General features: G+C 56.2%; 6 protein-coding genes across 6 annotated transcripts; 3 read left to right on the top strand and 3 right to left on the bottom strand.

The window, feature by feature from the left end:
* Nucleotides 1-2708: 2708 nt before the first annotated feature.
* VTJ04DRAFT_9868 (uncharacterized protein) lies at nt 2709-4879 on the bottom strand (the record flags this gene model as incomplete). Its single annotated transcript, XM_069368461.1, has 6 exons — nt 2709-2751; nt 2861-3501; nt 3556-4006; nt 4091-4196; nt 4306-4542; nt 4666-4879. 6 exons carry the CDS (start codon nt 4877-4879, stop codon nt 2709-2711), a joined length of 1692 nt encoding a protein of 563 aa, XP_069214603.1.
* Nucleotides 4880-5817: 938 nt separating this feature from the next.
* Nucleotides 5818-8312, bottom strand: VTJ04DRAFT_9867 (uncharacterized protein; the record flags this gene model as incomplete). Its single annotated transcript, XM_069368460.1, has 2 exons — nt 5818-7489; nt 7543-8312. 2 exons carry the CDS (start codon nt 8310-8312, stop codon nt 5818-5820), a joined length of 2442 nt encoding a protein of 813 aa, XP_069214602.1.
* A 375-nt stretch (nt 8313-8687) lies between these two features.
* Nucleotides 8688-9465, top strand: VTJ04DRAFT_9866 (uncharacterized protein; the record flags this gene model as incomplete). The annotated part of the gene is made up of 3 exons (XM_069368459.1): nt 8688-8777; nt 8840-9330; nt 9393-9465. 3 exons carry the CDS (start codon nt 8688-8690, stop codon nt 9463-9465), a joined length of 654 nt encoding a protein of 217 aa, XP_069214601.1.
* A 239-nt stretch (nt 9466-9704) lies between these two features.
* Nucleotides 9705-10307, bottom strand: VTJ04DRAFT_9865 (uncharacterized protein; the record flags this gene model as incomplete). Its single annotated transcript, XM_069368458.1, has 3 exons — nt 9705-9935; nt 9999-10106; nt 10167-10307. 3 exons carry the CDS (start codon nt 10305-10307, stop codon nt 9705-9707), a joined length of 480 nt encoding a protein of 159 aa, XP_069214600.1.
* A 910-nt stretch (nt 10308-11217) lies between these two features.
* VTJ04DRAFT_9864 (uncharacterized protein) lies at nt 11218-14337 on the top strand (the record flags this gene model as incomplete). The annotated part of the gene is made up of 1 exon (XM_069368457.1): nt 11218-14337. The coding sequence occupies one exon, from the start codon at nt 11218-11220 to the stop codon at nt 14335-14337; it is 3120 nt and encodes a 1039-aa protein (XP_069214599.1).
* A 2018-nt stretch (nt 14338-16355) lies between these two features.
* On the top strand, nt 16356-18581 carry VTJ04DRAFT_9863 (uncharacterized protein; the record flags this gene model as incomplete). Its single annotated transcript, XM_069368456.1, has 8 exons — nt 16356-16651; nt 16790-16885; nt 16977-17052; nt 17120-17223; nt 17289-17576; nt 17675-17780; nt 17858-18160; nt 18252-18581. The coding sequence occupies 8 exons, from the start codon at nt 16356-16358 to the stop codon at nt 18579-18581; spliced, it is 1599 nt and encodes a 532-aa protein (XP_069214598.1).
* Between the last annotated feature and the right edge of the window lie 285 nt (nt 18582-18866).

Raw genomic sequence — 18866 nt, 5'->3', positions numbered from 1 at the left:
CTGCATCGAACCATGCCGCTGCTGTCACAACCGGGTTTTGTCACAACCCACGGCGACTTCGCTTATCTTGACCAGCATGCGGCAAGCAGCTGCTGCGCGACTGTTCCCCATATTCCAGAGGCAGTACGGGAACATCACATGCAAGTGTGTTCAGGTAACCAGATACAGAGGAGAAAGTACCAGTTGGCGGAAGGTTGGATGATGCGGAACAATGGACGGCGGTATCAACTCGATCGGCGGATCGGACTTCCCCCAGCGCGGACTCCCCCATGCCGCGCCGCATTGGAGCAGGGGGGTCAGGGGGTGGGGGGATGATGAGCTTAGAATGGGCAGTGCCCGGGCTGTGGGATGGAAACTTGGAAACTGCTGCATCTAGAAATGGAGATGCACTACGGACTTTGCGTCTGACTCTGCATGTCGAAGGTGCAGCGGAAAAGAAGAATGCTCGCCATCGCTGACGTTGTCCTGCAGCACATCCGGAACTTGTGGTGAGAGCAGGAGCGGCAAAGGTACGTTGTTGCAGCCGCGAGAGCCTCATCCAGGCACTCGATTATAATTGGCGAAAGATTGCTGCCAAGGCGTTTAGTGTCCGTCCGCCTTGTGAGACCCGCCACGAGGCTGCCAGGGCCTCCATCCCCCTCCCCCAACTTCCTCCGGCCCTGGCTCCGTCCGGGCTGGTTGCTTCCCGTCTGCAAGAAAAACCTGGAAGACGTAGCAGCAACCAGCACGGCAGCGTCAGCATCAGCATCCGTCTCAAGCCGCGACAGGGTTTACTGGTCAGAAATGCTGACTAACAGTGTTGTCCAAAATAACCGTCGAGCTAACATCACCAAGTCCCTAACATGGCATTCAGGTCGTGATCAATCAATAAGCTTTTACTTTGTAGAACGATGTACAGCACACATGAACGGGCAATATACCTAGGTACTATGGCATCTTCTTCGTGCTTCATGGACGAATAAGGGTGTGAAAGAGCTTCTAGAAAGATTGGCTCAAACAAACCGTTCCATCTCGGGTTGGGAGTCTTCTTCCATATCCCCCGACGTCCCGCCAACGTCTTCTGTTCCAAACAATGTCCAGTCCAGCGTCCTGGAGACATGTATCTGGGTTAGGTAATTGAGGCACCACAACCATTCCGGGTGCTGCAGGTCACACACGTTTACGAGCGTTCCAACTTGGTCACAATGACCTCGGCGATTTGTGTCACGGTCGAGGTCGAGACTCGACGACTTTACCTGAACAACAGCTTATTCATCAAATTCTGAAAAGCTTGGAACTGAAATGCAGAGATAAGGCATACCGTAATTGCATCATCGAGAGCAACATGTCTCTTGTTACGTGTGGCAGCATCGCAAGACTCGGATATGTACAACCCATAAAGAGCTCAACGAGCGCCAACTACCTAGATATGTAGGTAGGTGACTCAGCTATTCCACCGAGCTAAATTGGATACGAACTCCCCGTCTTTTCACGGAATGTACACATGGCCGCCTGTTTCACTCGACCTTTCCATTCTGTTATCAGCCCTCTTTGTCCCGTCAACCCAACCCCTGATCAGAAAACACAGAGGTATCGTGTTCATCCGGAGCCAACAGCACAGCTATCGAATCCAATCCGTCTGGACCTGTCCACAAGACTCAAGGAACTTTACAACTTCGGTTTCAGCTTCTCTCCTTCGGCTCCGGACCTTCCACTGCCCAATCTCCAACCTCCAACCCTCGCTCAGCTGCTTCGTATCCTCATACCTGACCTGACCTGGCCTCCGCCTCCGCCTCCGGACCCCCGAGCTGTCCGCCGATCGTTCCCCACCCCCACTGCTTGGGTAGACTAGGCACACTCGCCCTTCTCGGCCGGCCGGACTCGAAACAAAGCTCCCGATCCGACATCTTAACACACACTTACAATTGGTCCTTGATCCGGGCCCAACGCTGTTACTTAATGCTCCTCGTGTCCGCGTATGGAGTGGAGTAAAGTTGAACCCCACAGTGTCCAACCCTGAGTCAAGTCAACCCAGGGCCAGACCAAGCCAGCCTCCCAGCCTGCCGCGCTCACTTACGTGTACCTAGACACACCAAGCATGTTCATAGGTTGTCTTTGCAGAGTTCAAGAGTTAGCAGTAAGAGTCGTGAGAAATAGTGTAACATATTCCGCATGCCCGAGCATGCCCTGATCAAACACGTCCCACAGCTGCAAAGTTCCAATCTTGCTTGTTCCCTTCCAGGGTGTCTACAGTCAGTCTCCTTTTGCTTCTATGCCAGGCACCGGTCATCCTACACTTTTGCCTTGTTCTCTGCCACTTCGTACCTGACCTTGAATGTGTGTACCACCATCCATCCCTCCGAGCACTACCCTCAATCCGTGAACAGCCACGGGATACATGGGTGCCTGTATAGGTCAGCCAGGTGTCCTACAGGTTCAGAGAACAAATGAATATCATTCTAGCTCATCACACCTGATAGACACCGCCCATAGCATCAAGCAATAGGTACCTTGTGTTTGAAGGCCCAAAACATAACTTCGCTATTACTCGCTACCTACAAACCCGCTCTCATCTCATCCTGATGCCGTCCAGGATACATACCGTCAAGGGACTTTGTGCCACCTCGCGCCATACGACCCAAGAACCATCGGCCACACGCAGCACACATGACGCCCCGTCATCTTGTCTTTGCATTCCACGTTGGCATTCCCGGGTTCTAAGCTTAGTCCTAGTCTTTCCGGCGCTTGGTTGCAGAACCAGTGTATGTAGCTCTATGCCGAAGAAAAGCAAACATTGGTCAGCAAACATGTCCGCATGTCGTTGAACACCTCCTCCTGCTCGGGAGTCGGAAACTGAGAAATGATATCAAGAAACACTCACCCGGTGTACACTACAGGAGCAACCGTTTCCATCCCCGTCGTGTCGGTATAATTTACGGTATTCCCAGCCGCGTTCCCTGCCGTCGGGGTGCCCGCCGCATTGCAAGCCGCAATGTGATCCTCTGGGATGGTCAATGTTCGCAAGACGTCCGGCCCCTCGATCATCGTTGCCGTCAGGCCCATTTCGACATGCCACTCAATATGGCAGTGGAAGAGCCATGTGCCCGGGTTGGTCGCCCGGTAGCGCAGCACCGCGTACGATCCCGGCTGAACTGTGACGGTGTCTCGACGAACTGGAACCGCAGTGTAGTTTTCGTCGCGGCCTGGCCAGACGCCTGCCCAGCTCGGCGCCCGGCGCAAGACCTGGAAGTGGTGCCCGTGGAGATGGAATGGATGAGTTCCCGAGTCAAAATTGTTGACGACGATCTGAACAACCTCGTTGGTGTTGATGATGAAAGGGTTCACCTGGCCGTAAATGACCGGATTTGTGTTGCTTTCGCCTGTCGTCACAGCGGTGTACAGCGTGGGAACCTTTTGGCCCACGTACGAGAGATTGTTGAAAAACGCCCGTGGGATGTCGTTCTCGTCAAATCCAAAAGAAAAGTTGAGAACAACCAACTTGTCATAAGGATCCCAAATTGCCTGATCATCGTAGGGTTGGAAAGCAACCTCATCCGTGGGCTTCTAAGCCTGGACAACGTCTTTTTTCGTCGTAGAGGCGCTTGAATCCGTGATCAGGTAGCCAGTGTGATTGAAGGCCCAACGTTGAGTGACCGTCGTGTTGGTGTAATCCTCGTTTAGGTCCAGCGAAACCAAGTATGGGTAATTTCCAGTGTCGTTGGCGTTGGCGGTAAGAAGGAAGTCGTATCGCTGTCCCGCGGCCGCACGGAGCTGGCTGGCATCTTGCCTCTTGACGTACTGGCCATCAATCATGATCACCGACATATTGTGGGAATCGAAGTGGATCATGGCGCTGGAAAGGGCGGAAACATTGATGAGGCGAATCCGATATGTTTTGGTCTTGTTCATTGAGAGGTTAAAGTCGTAACCATCGTTGACCGTAATGTTGTCCGGGATAGGAGGCTGGAACGCCGTGTTGTCCGGACTGAGCATTTCCTGGACCAAGGGAATGCTCTGATTGTGATACCTAGGAAAGTGTTAGACCGTCGATTGAGGCCGTAATTGCTGATTGTGTGCCCCTGGGGAGGGATCTCACCAGTCAGACACGAACAAAATATAGTCATCGTCGTATTGTCCAAGGTAGGGGTCATTCGGATCGTGGATGACCATAGGACCTCGGAGTCCATCAGGGTACTGGCCAGGAGCATGTGAGTGATCTGTCAATCAAAGATTAGTTAGCGAAAAATTCCAAACAGTCCTAGCGGGTAGGCCACAATGACCAGCGCCGCCGTCAGCACCTGGCAATCCGAATCAGGAGATACATACACCAGTAAGTCCCTGGAGTATCAACCGTGAATTGATACTTGAAGGTCACATTCGGGATAATCGAGCACTCCGTCACGCCGGTGGGACCATCCATGAACGGCGTGTTGGTCTGAGTGAGACCGTGAAAATGAAGCCCCGTGGTCTGATTCCCAAGCTGGTTGGTCAGGTTGATGACGATTGTGTCTCCGATGTTGGCCTCAATGAGCGGACACGGCCACTGATTATTGATGCCGATGACTGGGCGGCCGAAGCCGTCCGGGCTGGCCCAGACCCAAGTGACGTTCTAGTCGTAGGTGACCGTGGCCGCCGAGACGCCCGTGATCCAGGTCAGGAGGAGAAACAGCCAGACGGGCGACATACGAAGGCGAGGGTCCCGGAACTTTGTCTCGGTGATGTTGAGGAGCGGCTGCATCCGCTGCCGCATGCTATCGCCCCAGTTTTGCTCGAGAAAGATGCGAAGCGATTTCATGACCCAAGCGGTGATCATAGTGTGGGGATGAAGCCAGGCAACGCGCGGCTCGTTCGGTTTGTCGGACGTCGGTTGGTCCTGGGGAACATCAATAAGATCTGCCATGTTGTTTATAGATGCCCTAATGATGTAACAAAGGTGTATGTGGTGATGGATAATAATATTCCAGAGTGTGGTTGCAGCGGCTAAGACAGCATGGGCGACACTGGCGTTGAAATAGTCGTCGGTTATGCTGTGGTCCGCAGAAACATGACTCACTCGCTAGGTTTGTGATAGTCATTCGAAGATCCCAGGTTGTCGGTGATGATGTCAAAATGGCCGAGATAAGGCACCACCTCTCTGACTCAAATAGATGGAAGTTTCTTCCTGTTTCAGGAAACCACTTTCCTGCCGGACCCGCGTCCTTGGAGCAGGTTGAAGCAAAAGGGACACGACTCGAAGTAATGGCATCATGACTGGGGTGACTCTTGCCAAAGGAGATTCACTGCGCCGCTACATGTTTCCTTCACAAGAAAGACAACCTTCCAAACTGAGGGGATCTGAGCCTGGGGAAGGGGCAAGAGGAATCTCAACGCTAGCAGAGTAAACACAGGCATTCCATATTCCACGTTTATTTGAACGGTTCGCCTATGGATGTTGGCTCAATCTGGTACGGAGTAGCTTGGAGAGGCATCATTGATGAGCACGCTTGGAATGCGACATCTGGGTCGAGAATGTTCCCAAGAAGGCCGTCATCGTTTGGTCCATGTCAGGAAAAGGCCATGAGTGTTCCACAATGCAAGCGAGTCGTGAGACAGAGCTGACAAGTCTATATCAATTGCGTTGCGTCCCATCAACTCTTCATAGTCATGGCAAAAAACTCCCTCATTGAACCCTATCCGCAGTATGCCCCATCCCAACCATTACCACCGCTATTCCGGTTCTGTCCAAGCCACCACAACCAAAAACCCAGAAAGCAAACCGTATATCCCATGACCTCATAACCATCATCAGGACCATACCATACCCGACCATCCTCACCACCCAACCCCACCAAACACTTATCAGAAAGTACACTCCCTCAACCTCCCCCCCTTCCCCGTCCCAATCGTGTATTCCACCCACCTCGCCACCCCCCTCCTCCCCGGTACCAGCACGCTCCCCGGGTTCATGACGTGACACCCTTCATACGTAACGCAGAACGGCGGAGCGGTCGTGTCCACCAACACCAGCGCCGTCGGCAACGGATACAGGTGGAGCGCGGACGCGTAGTCCCAGTGCACGGGCCGGATCTGCGGGCGGAAGGGGGCGAGGTAGCCCTGGTCGAGGATCGTCTTGACAAGCTTGCGCGCGGCGAGGACGTCGTATGGTAAGGCGTCGTTTTGGGGTTGTTGTTGCTGTTGTTGCTGTTGCTGCTGCGGAGAAGGGTCGACGTCCATTGCCTCGCCGGCAGGAGGGGGCGAAGGGGCAGGGTTGGCGGCGCCAGAGGACATGTTTGCGTCGTCGTCCTCGGCGGGGATGGATTTTTGCTTGAGTCGGACGGATGACCGGCGCAGGCGGGCTGAGATGTCGTCGCGGAAGAGGACGATCTCGTGGTTGGGCCCGAACACGGACAGACGGCTGGGGTTGGAGGTCCAGATGGCCTCGCCACCGGTGCCTTCGGCGGCGGAGAAGCCGGCCTCTGAGTTCGCGGCGGCAAAGACGCGCCGGATGCGGGAGGTGAAGAGGTCGGGGACGGGCTTTCGAGGAAGGGGAACAGCAGCGCCTCCTGCGAAAGCCGATACCCAGCCGTCGTTGTCACCAGGGACGAAGACGAAGGTTGCTGTGGTCAGCAGCATGGGGAAATCGGCCAGCGTGGAGGCCAAGGCGTCGAAGAATTCCTTGTACTCGATGCTCCCACCACTGCCGCCGCGGGCCATGACGGCATGCGTGGTGAAGTTGCCCGTCAGGACGAAGGTCATGGGCGTGGAGCCCTCCGGGTCGGTGGAATAGAGCGCGAGGATCTTCTTGAGGGCCTGCAAAGTGCGCGGTTGGTCGAGATTGAGCTCGCCGACAATAACAACCCGCCCGCGACTGGGCCGGTCCGGGTCGGCCAGCACCGGCTGCCGCAGCAGCCTCTGTTCGATCCTCCTCATCCGAGAGCCGCAGGCCCGTTCGCTCCCGACGCCGAGGAAGTCGATCCACCCAAACCCGCCGCCAATGGTGTGGTCGGCACCACCATCCAAGCCGCTCACCCCGAGCGTGGCGCGGCGCTTCTCGCATGGTGGCTGGCCGATAAAGAATCCCTGGAATCGGCCTCCAATGGTACCACCCACACCGCTATTCCCGCTCAAACCCATACCCACCGATTCTTCCTCCTCCTCGTAGATGCCATCAACCAAGATGATCATTCCCGGAGTGAACCATGCCGAGTCTTCGGGAATGGACACAGCCTGGGACAAGTCCAGGGCGATGGCGCCAGTGAGGTCGCTGATGGCAAGATTGCCGGTGGGAAGGATGATGAGCATGCCGAGAAGCATGTGGTTGGTGCCGTGACGGCCGAGCAGGTTGGCGATTGGTGTAATTTTGTGGGATTGCATGGCTGATCCGGTCCCGCGACTCACCCGCATGTTGGTCATGGCGGAGGTCTGGAAAGCCTCGTTGCGGAGGAGCCGTTGGTGGATGACGTTGTACCGATTGCGGAAGACCTCGGTCTTGCGGGAGGCGGGCGGGAGCAGCGAGGGTGGGGAGGTGATCCTAGGGGCTTGTTAACAGATGGAATCAGTCAAGAGAGATCCAGTGAGGCGTACTTCTCGAAGTGTTTCTTCCCAACGTTGTAGGTATATCGGGGTTGGTCGAAGGCGTTTACGACTTTCAGCCACTGCCTGACGTCTTTCAGGGCCGATTCGTCTGGCTCCTCTTCGAATCCCATGCCCGACATGCCAAAACTTGTTTGGCTGTCCTCGGGGGTGAGCGTGTTGGAGGGTCTCAAGCCCAAGCGGGTCTTTGAAATGTCCGAATCTTGGTTATTCTGGAGCAGCGTCAAGCTATTTTGTCGGCTCAAACCGCGCGGTCCATTGATGATCTTGCCTCCGCTCATGTTCCCCTCAAGAGTCTTGAGAATATCCTTCAGCTCAGCGCTGGCGCCGTCCACAATGACGCCCCCATTGCGGTTCTTCCAGGCCCTGGCCACCTCTTCCAAGACCTTCTCGGCCAAGCCCTCTTCCTTCCATCCTGAGCCGCAGTGCCTCCCAATGAAGGTGGCGAGCTCTTGTAGGGCTGAGGAGGTAAGGGTCAGGCTGTGCTTCTTGGTGAAAGTACGGAAGGCCAAGGGCCGCAGTGTCGCCGGAGGGAGGATGATGGGGAGGACGGCTGCCTTGGCGGGAGCTGGGGTTTGGAACGGCCTCAGAGGAACGGCTGGCGTGGCAAAGGCTGGTGAGGACGAGGGGATGTCGCTGGGAGGGTGAGCAGCCAGCTTGGATCTGGGAGCGAAGAAATCAGGCGGTTTGGGGCGTTTCTTCTCGGGGCTCTTTGGTTGTCTTTTCCGGGGACTCTTCTCGGGACTCTGTATGGACATCATCCTGGCGTCTGGGTAGTTCGGGTTCTGGCAATGCTGATTGTCAACTCCGGGATGTGTTCTTGGTGATGGTGCTTGGTCCCAAATTTGGGGTTGAGATGGGACCGCGTAAATGGGCTCCAAGACAGCGCGTCGCAGCGCGTTTGGTGGGGCTTAGGTCGGCGGCAGGGGTTCGGGTGCTAAGAGGTGGGTCTCACCGGCAGCCGGAGAACTTGGAAGTGGGGCCTGATGACGGGAGCTTGGCCATCGCTTGGAGCTTTTGCTCGAGCTCAAAGTCAACCACCACCAATTGACACAATTTGGCAGACAAACAGCAGTTCTCAGTCCTGGAAATTGCAGAGGGCTCAATTGAAGTGGCACCGATCATACCACAACACCATGCTGGCCTCCAGGTTATTTAGGCCACTCGCCCGGCCCCAAGTCCCGGTCCTACGCGGCCTCTCAACGCTGGCTGCTAATCCAAGCATTGTTCGTCTCTCAATGTTCCTCTTCCACAAGAAGTTCAGCCACTGACCGGACCAACACCGCAGAAAGTCTTCCCCAATCCCCAAGACCCGAGCAACCACCTCCTCACCTACCTCACCACCATCCCGCCCAATCCCTCCCTAGCCATCGGCACCACCACCACTCTCCCCCCGACCCCCAACTCCTTCCGCGGCAACCCGCGCTTCATGGAGATACTCAACGACGTGCTCGCACGGTATGCCCCTGAGGATTCGGGACTCAAGAGCCAGGCTCAAGCCTTCGCCTCGCCGGGCGGCACCAGCTTCGTGATCCAGGGGCGGAACCCCCGCCGTGGTTCCGGGACGGGCGGTGCCGGCGGTGCAAGTGCCGAGGGAGGGGCTGGCGGAGCCGGAGTCGGCGGGTGGGTGCACTTGAGTGATTCGCGGAATCCGCCTGATTTCGGCAGGATTGCGTGGCCAGAGGACATCTTTGGCAGCGTCGAGGTCAATGGAAAGGGGGAGATCATTGGCAACTTCCAGCCCAGCGGCACATACCGGATTGTCACGAACCAGGGAATGTGAGATGGCCCAGAATCCCAACCCCAAAGGTGATTGTTGGCTGACAACGGACTGTTGGTAGTCTCGGCTTGAGTAAGTTCCTCGAAGAGAAGTTGATAGAGCGGTTGCAAGAGGAAGAAAAGAAGGCGTCATAACCGGCATCCAGCCCGGGATGACTGCCCTGATACATTGACGGACGTCTGCTTCTCTCAACGACCATGTAACAACACCGTGTACATTACTGAGCCAGATAGACCCTACTTCCCGAGAAAATGCCAGAATACCCACCTACGCAATGCGCCAAATAAAAGCCAAAGCAATGAGAACAATCACTACCATCACATAGACCCACTCATCCCTTACTTTATCACGATTGAGCTGCTCAGTTACTCACTCACTCATCACCGCCCTCTCCATCACCCTCGTCCTCATCACTTGTCGCATCAATGTTGGACTTTGTGGACTTCTTCTCCTTGGCCGACTTGCCCGAGGGTCCAGCCACCTCCTCGCCAGCTGCGGCAGGAGGGACGCTGCCCACGCTGTGGCCCTCGGCCTGCAACGAAGCATTCAGCTCCGGCAGAACACGGAGAAGGGCCTTGTATTGCTCCAAGGAGAGGGAGATGCCCTGGCACAACCCGTCAGCAGGCTCCATAGCGATTTAGTCTCTGTCTCGAATGCATGAGTTTACCTTCTTTCCCGGACGCAACTCGCCGTCCGGAGCAGTGTAATACTCCCGAATGTTGACCAGGGTGGTGCCCTTGAACTGGGAGTAGCCGATACGGCGGTTGTTACCGATCTGGGGAAATCGTTAGTGTTTCTGGAACTGAAGAGTCTGATGAGACGAGACAAAACCAACCTCCCAATAGGGGTTCCCTTCAGCATCCTTCCCTTGGGTCAGGGAGCCCTTCGCGGTCTGGTTAGCCTTGGCCTTGGACTTCTTGGTCACCTGCGGCTCGTCGTCTCCCTCGGTTTCGATCTGCCTCTTCTTGAACGCCATGGCTGTGAGTTGTGGAGATAAAGAGTTTGGTGTCGTTGACGTTGTAGACAGTATGGCTGATGGGTTGGGGATTTTATGGGCCGGAGATGGAAGAGTTGGTGGTTTGTTCTGAAGTGAAGTCCAACACAAAGACCCAGGTCCCTGATAAAGAAAAGCCGCCACCGACGACAAGACGCGATGACACAATGACGGCGGCAGTTCGCGGTGTTGCGGGCCTCGTTTGACGCGTTCCCACGTGAATCTTGGCTGCAAGGCGAGCAGACAAGAGAAGAAGGGCCCCACTCGGCTTCCAAGGACAGGGATTTCATTCAGTCTTGGCTGCACCTGACAGTGGAGCTCATTGGCTGAACGGTGGAAGCTCTTGCCGTTTGAGAAAGATGAGGCGGACCCACTTTTGCCTCGTCAGCGCTCCTCAAACCCTGGAACGGTTGGGGAAGCAGACCCCTGAAGAGTGGGCCGCAGCGGGCTCTTTCTTGTTGGACCTGGGCATTCCAGGTTCCAGACCAAAGAATCAAAACCACCAGACACCGGAAACCTGGGAGGGACCACCACGTGTTTGTTCTTGATCTGTTTTATTCTTCAAGGCGTTCTATCGGTGGCTTGTCTTCGTTCTTGTTCAGGTTTTTGTACTTTTATTTGTGCAAAGAAGACGGTTTCTGAGCTTTTAAGCTTAATTCGGGCCACTCCGACAAAAAGACCATAAACAATTCCAACCTCCCGTCCTCCAGCCCTGCCCACTTCCGTCTGACCCGGCGCTGCGCGTCCCTTCTCTCCGTTATTGCCATCTACACACTCCAGGACGACACCTCCACTCGCCCGCTCTTCCGACTCCGCTGATTGATGATCCTTTCCCCGTTCCGTCTGTATGACACAACAAGATGCGCCAACTCCGGGCATTGTACCCGAGACAATGGAAGACAAAAGCACAATTGGGGAGGCGGGCGAGGTAGAGAAGAAAGATGTCGCGGCAACGCCGCCATCACCACCGCCAGCAAAGGCCTTCACAGCGTCAGCCGGCCGTACTGAGGAGAGTCTGGCGACCAAGGTCCTCGGCTTCCTCGCGACGGCGACTCCGCAAGCCCTCGGCGGTGTAGCTGTCGGTCTGGCCGCCACCACCTATCTGGTACTGGGCAGGTTAGGCCTCGTCCTGATCGGCGCTTTTGGCGGCATTGTGTCCTTCATACAATGGGAGCAGCGGAATGCCGACGTGATTCGCGTCGTACGGGGCGAGAGGGGAATTGAAGTTCTGGAAAGACTCCTCGCAGCTCGGAAACCCGCCGAACTTGGCCCTCCCAAGAACTCCACGTCTGACGATGCCGACGTCGAGGCCGAAGAGACGGCGCTGGTCCGCTCCTTCGAAGACCTGCCGCCGGAAACCCGAGAGGCCATGACACAACTCGTCGACGCGGTCATTGACAACTATGTCAAGTGGTGGTACCGCCCCATTGTACCGTCTGACAAGTTCTTTCCCCTTGCCTGCCGCAAGACCCTCGTCAACTTCCTCACCTCCGTCTCCAACCGACTCCGCCGCAAACGTCCGGCCGATGCCTTCCTTGAGTTTCTGACCAACTCGTCCTCCATCCTCGTCGTCTTCATGTCGGAATTGTGCAATGCCTTCTCCGAGCTCCCGCCCGACTCCAAAGCCACCGCGGCCGACGCTGTGTACAACTACCTCGCCTCACACCCCGAGTCCAATCTGGCCACCCTGCTGAACCAGAAGCAGCAGGCTCACAAGTTCCGCATGGCTGCTGAGGATCTGCTGGGATTCCTCGACCGCTCTACCTACGAGTGCGACGCTGTTCGTATCTTCCTTCGTGAGATCGTGGCCGGTGTGATTATGGAAACGATTTTGCAGTCTTGCTCCAAGGCCGAGTGGATCAACAACTGGATTGTTTATCTCCTCGAGTCAGGGGAGCCAAATATCAGCCAAGCCATCGATGTCGGGATGCAAACCGGCCCTGGTGCTGCCGAGCTGGCGTTTGCTGACTTCGACGGAAACGTGGGGAATATTGGCCTCACCAAAGGGAACAGAAATTCCCTCGAGCAGGAGAGGGCCCGCAGGAAGGAGTCGTTGGCCCACAAGCCCAAGTTGAGCAAGGCCGAGGAGGAAATGGAACAGGCTGTTGAGGAAATGAGGCGCATGAATGAGATGATCAATCAAGAAAACAAGGCAAGAGAGAAGTCGGAGCCGCAGGCGGAGACTGAGGGCAAATCCCCGGCAAAGGCGGAGAAAACCGAACAGATCGAACCGCCGACCTTGCCAAAACGTCAAGACACAATCAGCAGTGACGGCTCGTCGGCAAAGAACGACGCAATTCACACCCCAGCCACTCCGGCGTCTGGCACAACCTCAGTCCGAGATTCCCCTCGAGATAGCACTGTATCCCGCTTTACCAACTTCGACCAAATCGTCCCTCCTGCACGAGAGGAGCCAGAAGAGCCAGCCGCAGCGCCGAAGCCGCCTCCGTTGACCCTCCACAAGGCTATCATCACGGTTCTGGACGAGCCTGGGGAAAGCCGCATTCGGTCTAGGCCGTCATGGGACTACCTCGTCCAAATCGAGCCGGCGACCACCCATTATCCTGGGTGGATGATTGTGCGCAAGTACAGCGACTTTGAAGCGCTGCATGAGGTTCTCCGGCGCATCGCCACGATTTCCGGCGCGACGGGCTTCTCAGAGCAGCACAGCACCCTCCCCGCCTGGAAAGGAAACACGCGGACGGCCCTGCGCGCCGAGCTGGAGCGCTACCTCCGCGATGCGTGCCTGCACCAGAGCCTTGCAGAGAGCGAGGGGCTGAAGAAGTTCCTGGAAAGGGACCATGGACACATTCCCCAGGCTCCCAAGACGGGTCTCCAAGCCATCGAAAAGATTGGCAAGAACGTCTTGGATGTTTTGACGAGCGCGCCCCTTGAGGGGTCCAAGGCGGTCGTCGGCGGCGTGACTGGCGTGCTGGGAACCATCGGCCTTGGTCAGAAGAAGGCCCCGGCTCCCGCACCACCGCCTGCCCCGCCCTCGGCTTTGCAGGACGTGACGGCGGCAAGTCGACTCTCCATCTCGGCCCTCTCTCGTGTGGACAGTAACGCATCGCTGAGCGGCATGCGTAGAGGCCGGGACAGCACAGACAGTCAACGGTCATCCGTCATGGGGCTGCAACCGGCCAGGATGTCCATGACGGAGCGTCGGCCAAGTCACAACTCGCAGGGCGAGTCCGAGCTCCTTGACTCGCGCGTGTCTCGCACATCCCCAAGAGGCAGTCGGGAGTTCAGCCGAACTTCGAGTCGGCCATCAAGCCGCGCGCCGAGCCGCCCACCACCTCCTGGTCGGTCTCCCTCCAGTCTGAGTTTCGACGGTTTCCGCCTTCCGCCGCCCCCCGACCTAATCAGCGATGACTACGAGGCTCCTCTTAGCCCATCCATCACCCGCCACCCCAATAACGACGCTCCCCATCATACCCGCTCTCTCACAATGCCCACGACGCTCAGCCCACAACAGCGCCTCAACGCCCCACCGCTAAGCGGCGTCAAGCAGCACGCCAAGCTTTCCGAGCAAGAAACCCACGTCGCCGTCGAGCTCATCTTCGCCGTCATCAACGAGCTCTACACGCTCTCCTCGGCCTGGAACATCCGACGCACGCTGCTCGCGGCAGCCAAATCGTTCCTTCTCCGGCCAGGAAACCCCTCGCTCCTGTCTATCCAGTCCCTCATACAATCCTCGGTCCTCGACGCCAACACGTCGGACGCCGGCATTGCGGCGCACATTCGCAAGATCCGGGAAAGCGCCATGCCCACGGAGGAGGAGCGGGCGAACTGGCCGCCCGAGATGACGGAGGAGGAGAAGGATAAGCTGCGCGCCAAGGCGAGGAAGTTGCTCATCGAGAGCGGCGTGCCGGCGGCGCTGAAAGGGGTCATGGGCCAGGCGGCGACGAACGAGGCGCTGGGGAGGTTGTTTGATTGCCTCCAGATTGAGGAGGTGGCGCGGGGGTTAATGTTTGGAGTGATTCTGCAGGCGGTGAGGACGGTGACGCATTGAATGAAGTCATGTGATGATGACGGCTTGTGGACTTACGAATTGGTCGGGTTTGTTGTGGTTTGGGGAGGGGTGGGAAATGTGTATGAATGCCTAATATCTCATGTGCCTCCCGACCGACCAGGAATGTGGCTTCATCCATGGCTGTCGGTGGTTTGTTTTTGGGAATCTTCATTCTGCTTGTAGACTCCAATGATGCTCGGGATGGAGTACAGTATATTTTGGCGCTTATGGATTTTTAATGAGAGTAATTTTGGTTCATGTTTTGTTCTTCTTGTCCCTCTCCCGGCTGATCAACTGAAGACTTTTATATTGACAGGCATGTTCAGTGTTACGGCGCCTTGGTGTCGACGAAAAACAATTCAAGGCAAGAACCCGGAGCACTTGGCCGTCTCTCATGCACCATCTGTTAAGAACGGTAGTCGACAGGATCGATTTTACATACAAGAGTTTGGCCTGCACTAACAGCGGGCCCTTCGGGGGACTTGCCGCTGCGCTGCAGCCTTCTTCCTCGGTGCCCCTATTGGCGACGACTTCCTTTCGTATCAGGTATATCGGCGTGGATGGTGGGGGCCGGAATGCCATGTCCACAGGCATTGACTGCCTCGATTCCGCGCGGCCCACGGGTAGGTATAGGTCATAAGCTACGTGGTAGGTAGGGGTACCTACCTTAGGTATACAATGAACTTAATCGTCGTTGATGCCTTTCACGTAGGAGACTTGGGGCGTTGAGCCTCGCCTCCTCCATACATCTGCTTGGCTCTTGCTCCAAGCATGCGCCGAGCTTCGGGATGCAACACCAAACCGTTGCCAAGTTTGCCTGCGTCACAACCGTCGAGGTTCAACTGCCGATTGCCGAACGTGCCGTCAGTCCCGGTTCAAACCCAAGGTCGATCAAGACGGGTAGCTTCCAGGTTGTGATGGACGCGAATGCTTCCATTTTGGTCGGTATGAGTTGAGGTGGTAGCTTGCAAAAAGCAAACCTTGGCCTCTCTTCTCTCTCTCTACCTGGGATCTTCGTCCTCTGGGTGACGTTGGTTCTCCGGAGTTTCTTTCTATTCGGCCCGTTGGCATTTCCTCCTGTTCCCAACATACTACTAAAGCTCAGGCTTTGCTTTCTTTTCCATTGCAACACCCCCCGCACGTATATATGATTGCTGTCGCTCCCGGGACGTGGTATGTCCGCAGCGGGCCGGCTCCGAGTAGGTACCATTGTTGTTATTTATCCGGACCTTGCGGACGGAATTGAACTATGTACTCCATCCATATCCTACCTACCTACCTAGCCAGGAAACAAAATGGAGCAATCTTATCCGCGCCTTGTGAAAACGCTGTTGTCGCTGTCACCTGTAGGTGTGCGTGTAAGTAGGAGTACCTGGACAGCCTCGCTGGAATCCAATTCCATCCGGCGTTCTGATCGATGAAATACAGGCAGATGGACATCCATCCCAATGCCAACTGCGTGATCGTTGTTTCACAAAAAAGTCAGCACCTAATCCTCCACCTTCCCGCAAGTAGGTAATACTAGATCTGGGGGAGCCTATTTGTGCCACGATGATTCCGTCGTGACATTCGGCGTCGCCTCGGCATTTGTTGAAGGCAGTGTGTTCGTGGGAAAAGTGGGAAGTGGACACCAACAACGTTTCCTCCGCGTCCCGGTGCAACGGTCCTACGGGAGAGATGTTGGAAGGATATACACACGAGCGCGCAAGAGAGAGCGGGTAAGGACACCTAACTCTCTGATTTGATCTGGTCTGATCTGTGCAACAGGGATGGATGGGGCAGAAGGGGGGAACCTTCCCCCGCTTCAGGACCTACGAGTACTCCGGATACACACGGAGGTGACAGGTCGTCTTCTCTGTGACCTGTGACCCGGCCTGGTTCTCCTTGTTCTGTTCGTGTTGACGTCAAGGCCGCCTTGTCCGAACCACACGGACTACCTTCAACGCAGCCGAGTGGGTAGGTAGGTAAGGTATCTGGGCTAACAACTACCCGACGACACCACCATTTCCACGGCCGTCATGGACACCCAACCCCCATTCCAGCAACAGCCCCCCCGCGCAGGGGACGAAACGACCAGCACGGATGAGAAGGCCACCACCATCGCGGCGCCATCTGCGACCCACGCAGAGGGGAGAGATGGCGAGCGCGGTGCTGAATCACCGCCGCCTTCGCCTCAGCGGTTGCAACCGCCGGAGGTGATCGCAAAGATGACGCCCGAGGAACGCGAGGTTTTGGAGAAGAGGCTCAAACGCAAGATTGACCTGCGTCTGCTGCCGGCGGTGATTATCATGTATATCATGAACTATATTGATCGGTGAGATTGTCCCTGTGTGGTTCATAATATTCGCCAAGGTTGTCTGGTTGGTGGCTACCTAGGGGGTATGGAGAGGATGGTATATGAGAGGCGATCAATCGAATCTGTGGCTGACATCAGGGGTGTGTGTGATGACAGAAACAACATCGCTGCGGCCCGGCTGGCCGGGTTGGAGAGGGATCTCAAGCTCACGTCGACTGAGTTCCAAACGGCTGTGAGCATCTTGTTTGTTGGGTAAGTGTTCTAGCTCACCGGGTTCCGTTCACAGACAGAGACTACATCTTTCCTTTCAGCAAAGAAATTGTGTTTGACCATCACTACATAGGTACCTCTTGATGCAGATCCCATCGAACTTGTTTCTCAACAAGTTTGGCAAGCCTGCCATCTACCTACCAGCATGCGTAAGTCGTCGGCGGGGGATATCCCTTGGCCTCATTGGATGCTGAGTGTTTCTCTTGGGTGACATAGATGGTCGTATGGGGCCTCATCTCAGCCCTCACGGCCGTGTGCACCAACGCCGCCGGGTTGTGGGCAAATCGTTTCTTCCTCGGCATCGTTGAGGCCGCTTACTTGTGCGATTCCCCCCTCTCTTCTTTTACCACACTCTCCCCTTCTACTCACACCTCGCCTCGTACAGCCCCGGATGCCTCTACTACCTCTCGTGCTGGTACACGCGTAAGGAGCTGGGCTTCCGCACTGCCGTGCTCTACTCGGGCGCGCTCATCTCGGGCGCCTTCTCCGGTCTCATCTCGGCCGGTGTAACCTGGGGCATGGACGGCACGCGGGGGCTCGGGGCCTGGCAGTGGCTGTTCATCATAGAGGGTGCCGCCACCGTGGCTATCGCTATTGCGTGTTATTTTGTGCTGCCAAACTTCCCGAGAACGACGGACTGGCTTGGGGAGGAGGAGAGGGCGCTTGCTGTTTGGTACGTTGCCGCTGGTTCCGAGTTGGCTTTGTCCTCGGGGGGTTGATGGCTTAGCCTCTCCCTCAAAGTCGTCCAGACTAATTGACAAAACGGAACAGGCGTTTGCAGGAGGATATAGGGGAAGACGACTGGGTCAACAGCGAGGAGCAGACGTTTTGGAAGGGCGCAAAACTCGCGTTTACTGATATGAAGACCTACATTCTGGTAAGCTCAGTGTCTTTGGACATTATTACCCGATCCCATGACGATGTGCTCATTACTGACTCCTGTGCTCTCCTCAGCTCGTCCTCCTCTTCTGCATCGTCTCCAGCGGGAGCGTGACCAACTTCTTCCCGACCGTGGTCAACACCATTCAGGGCGAGCTTTCGGACCAGGTCCGTCAGAGCAACGTCATTTCGCTGCTACTGACGTCTCCCCCTTATGTTCTCGCCGTGGCCGTCACCTACCTCAACGCCACTCACGCTGACAAGACGGGCGAGCGGTACTGGCACATCACAATCCCCTTGTGGGTGGCTGTGATTGCATACATCATCGCCGCGACCACCACGCATGTTGTGCCGAGGTACCTGAGTATGATGTTGATGGTACGCTTCTCCCCTCTGAGTACCCTATGTCTGGGACCGGTTTCTACCATCTCTATCTCATGAACGAAGATGTCTAACCCCTTTTTTATAGGTCCCCTCGGTCTACTCCGGCTTCGTCGTCGCCCTCGCATGGATCAGCAACACGATCCCGCGCCCGCCCGCCAAGCGCGCCGCAGCTCTGGCCTTCATCAACGCCGTCAGCAACTGCAGCAGCATCTACGCCTCGTACCTGTATCCCAAGAGCGCCGACCCGCACTACACGGCGGCCATGGTGGTCAACTGCGCGACGGCATTTGTGGCGGTGTGCGCGGCGACGGTGATGCGTGTCGTGCTGGTGAGGCTGAACCGCAGGCTGGAGAGGGGGGAGTGGGTGGAGGGCGCGGTGAATGGGGGGGTGAATGGGTTCCGATTTAAGGTTTAATGTTTGATGATAGGGTTTTAAGGGATGTTGAGAGGACGGTGGGAGAGGAATAGGGGAGGTGTTCAGGAGAAGTTGTGAGTCGAGACATGACAGACAGGCAGGCATAACTCTCTGCTCGCAGGAAGGCTGAGAGACAAAATCGGAGCTCGTAGACGCATGAATGACGTCTGGATGGAGCATGGATCACTCGGCTTTGACTTGGTCGTTGTCTGTCCAGCCTCAGTTGATCGTTCGCTGATTCATTGATACATGTGAAGGTAGACGGCATTGATCAACTCGTTGGCC

This window comes from Mycothermus thermophilus (genome assembly GCF_041956435.1).
Source record: "Mycothermus thermophilus strain CBS 625.91 unplaced genomic scaffold VTJ04scaffold_7, whole genome shotgun sequence".
Taxonomy (NCBI): Eukaryota; Fungi; Ascomycota; class Sordariomycetes; order Sordariales; family Chaetomiaceae; genus Mycothermus; species Mycothermus thermophilus.
This window is presented reverse-complemented; position numbering and strand designations above follow the sequence as displayed.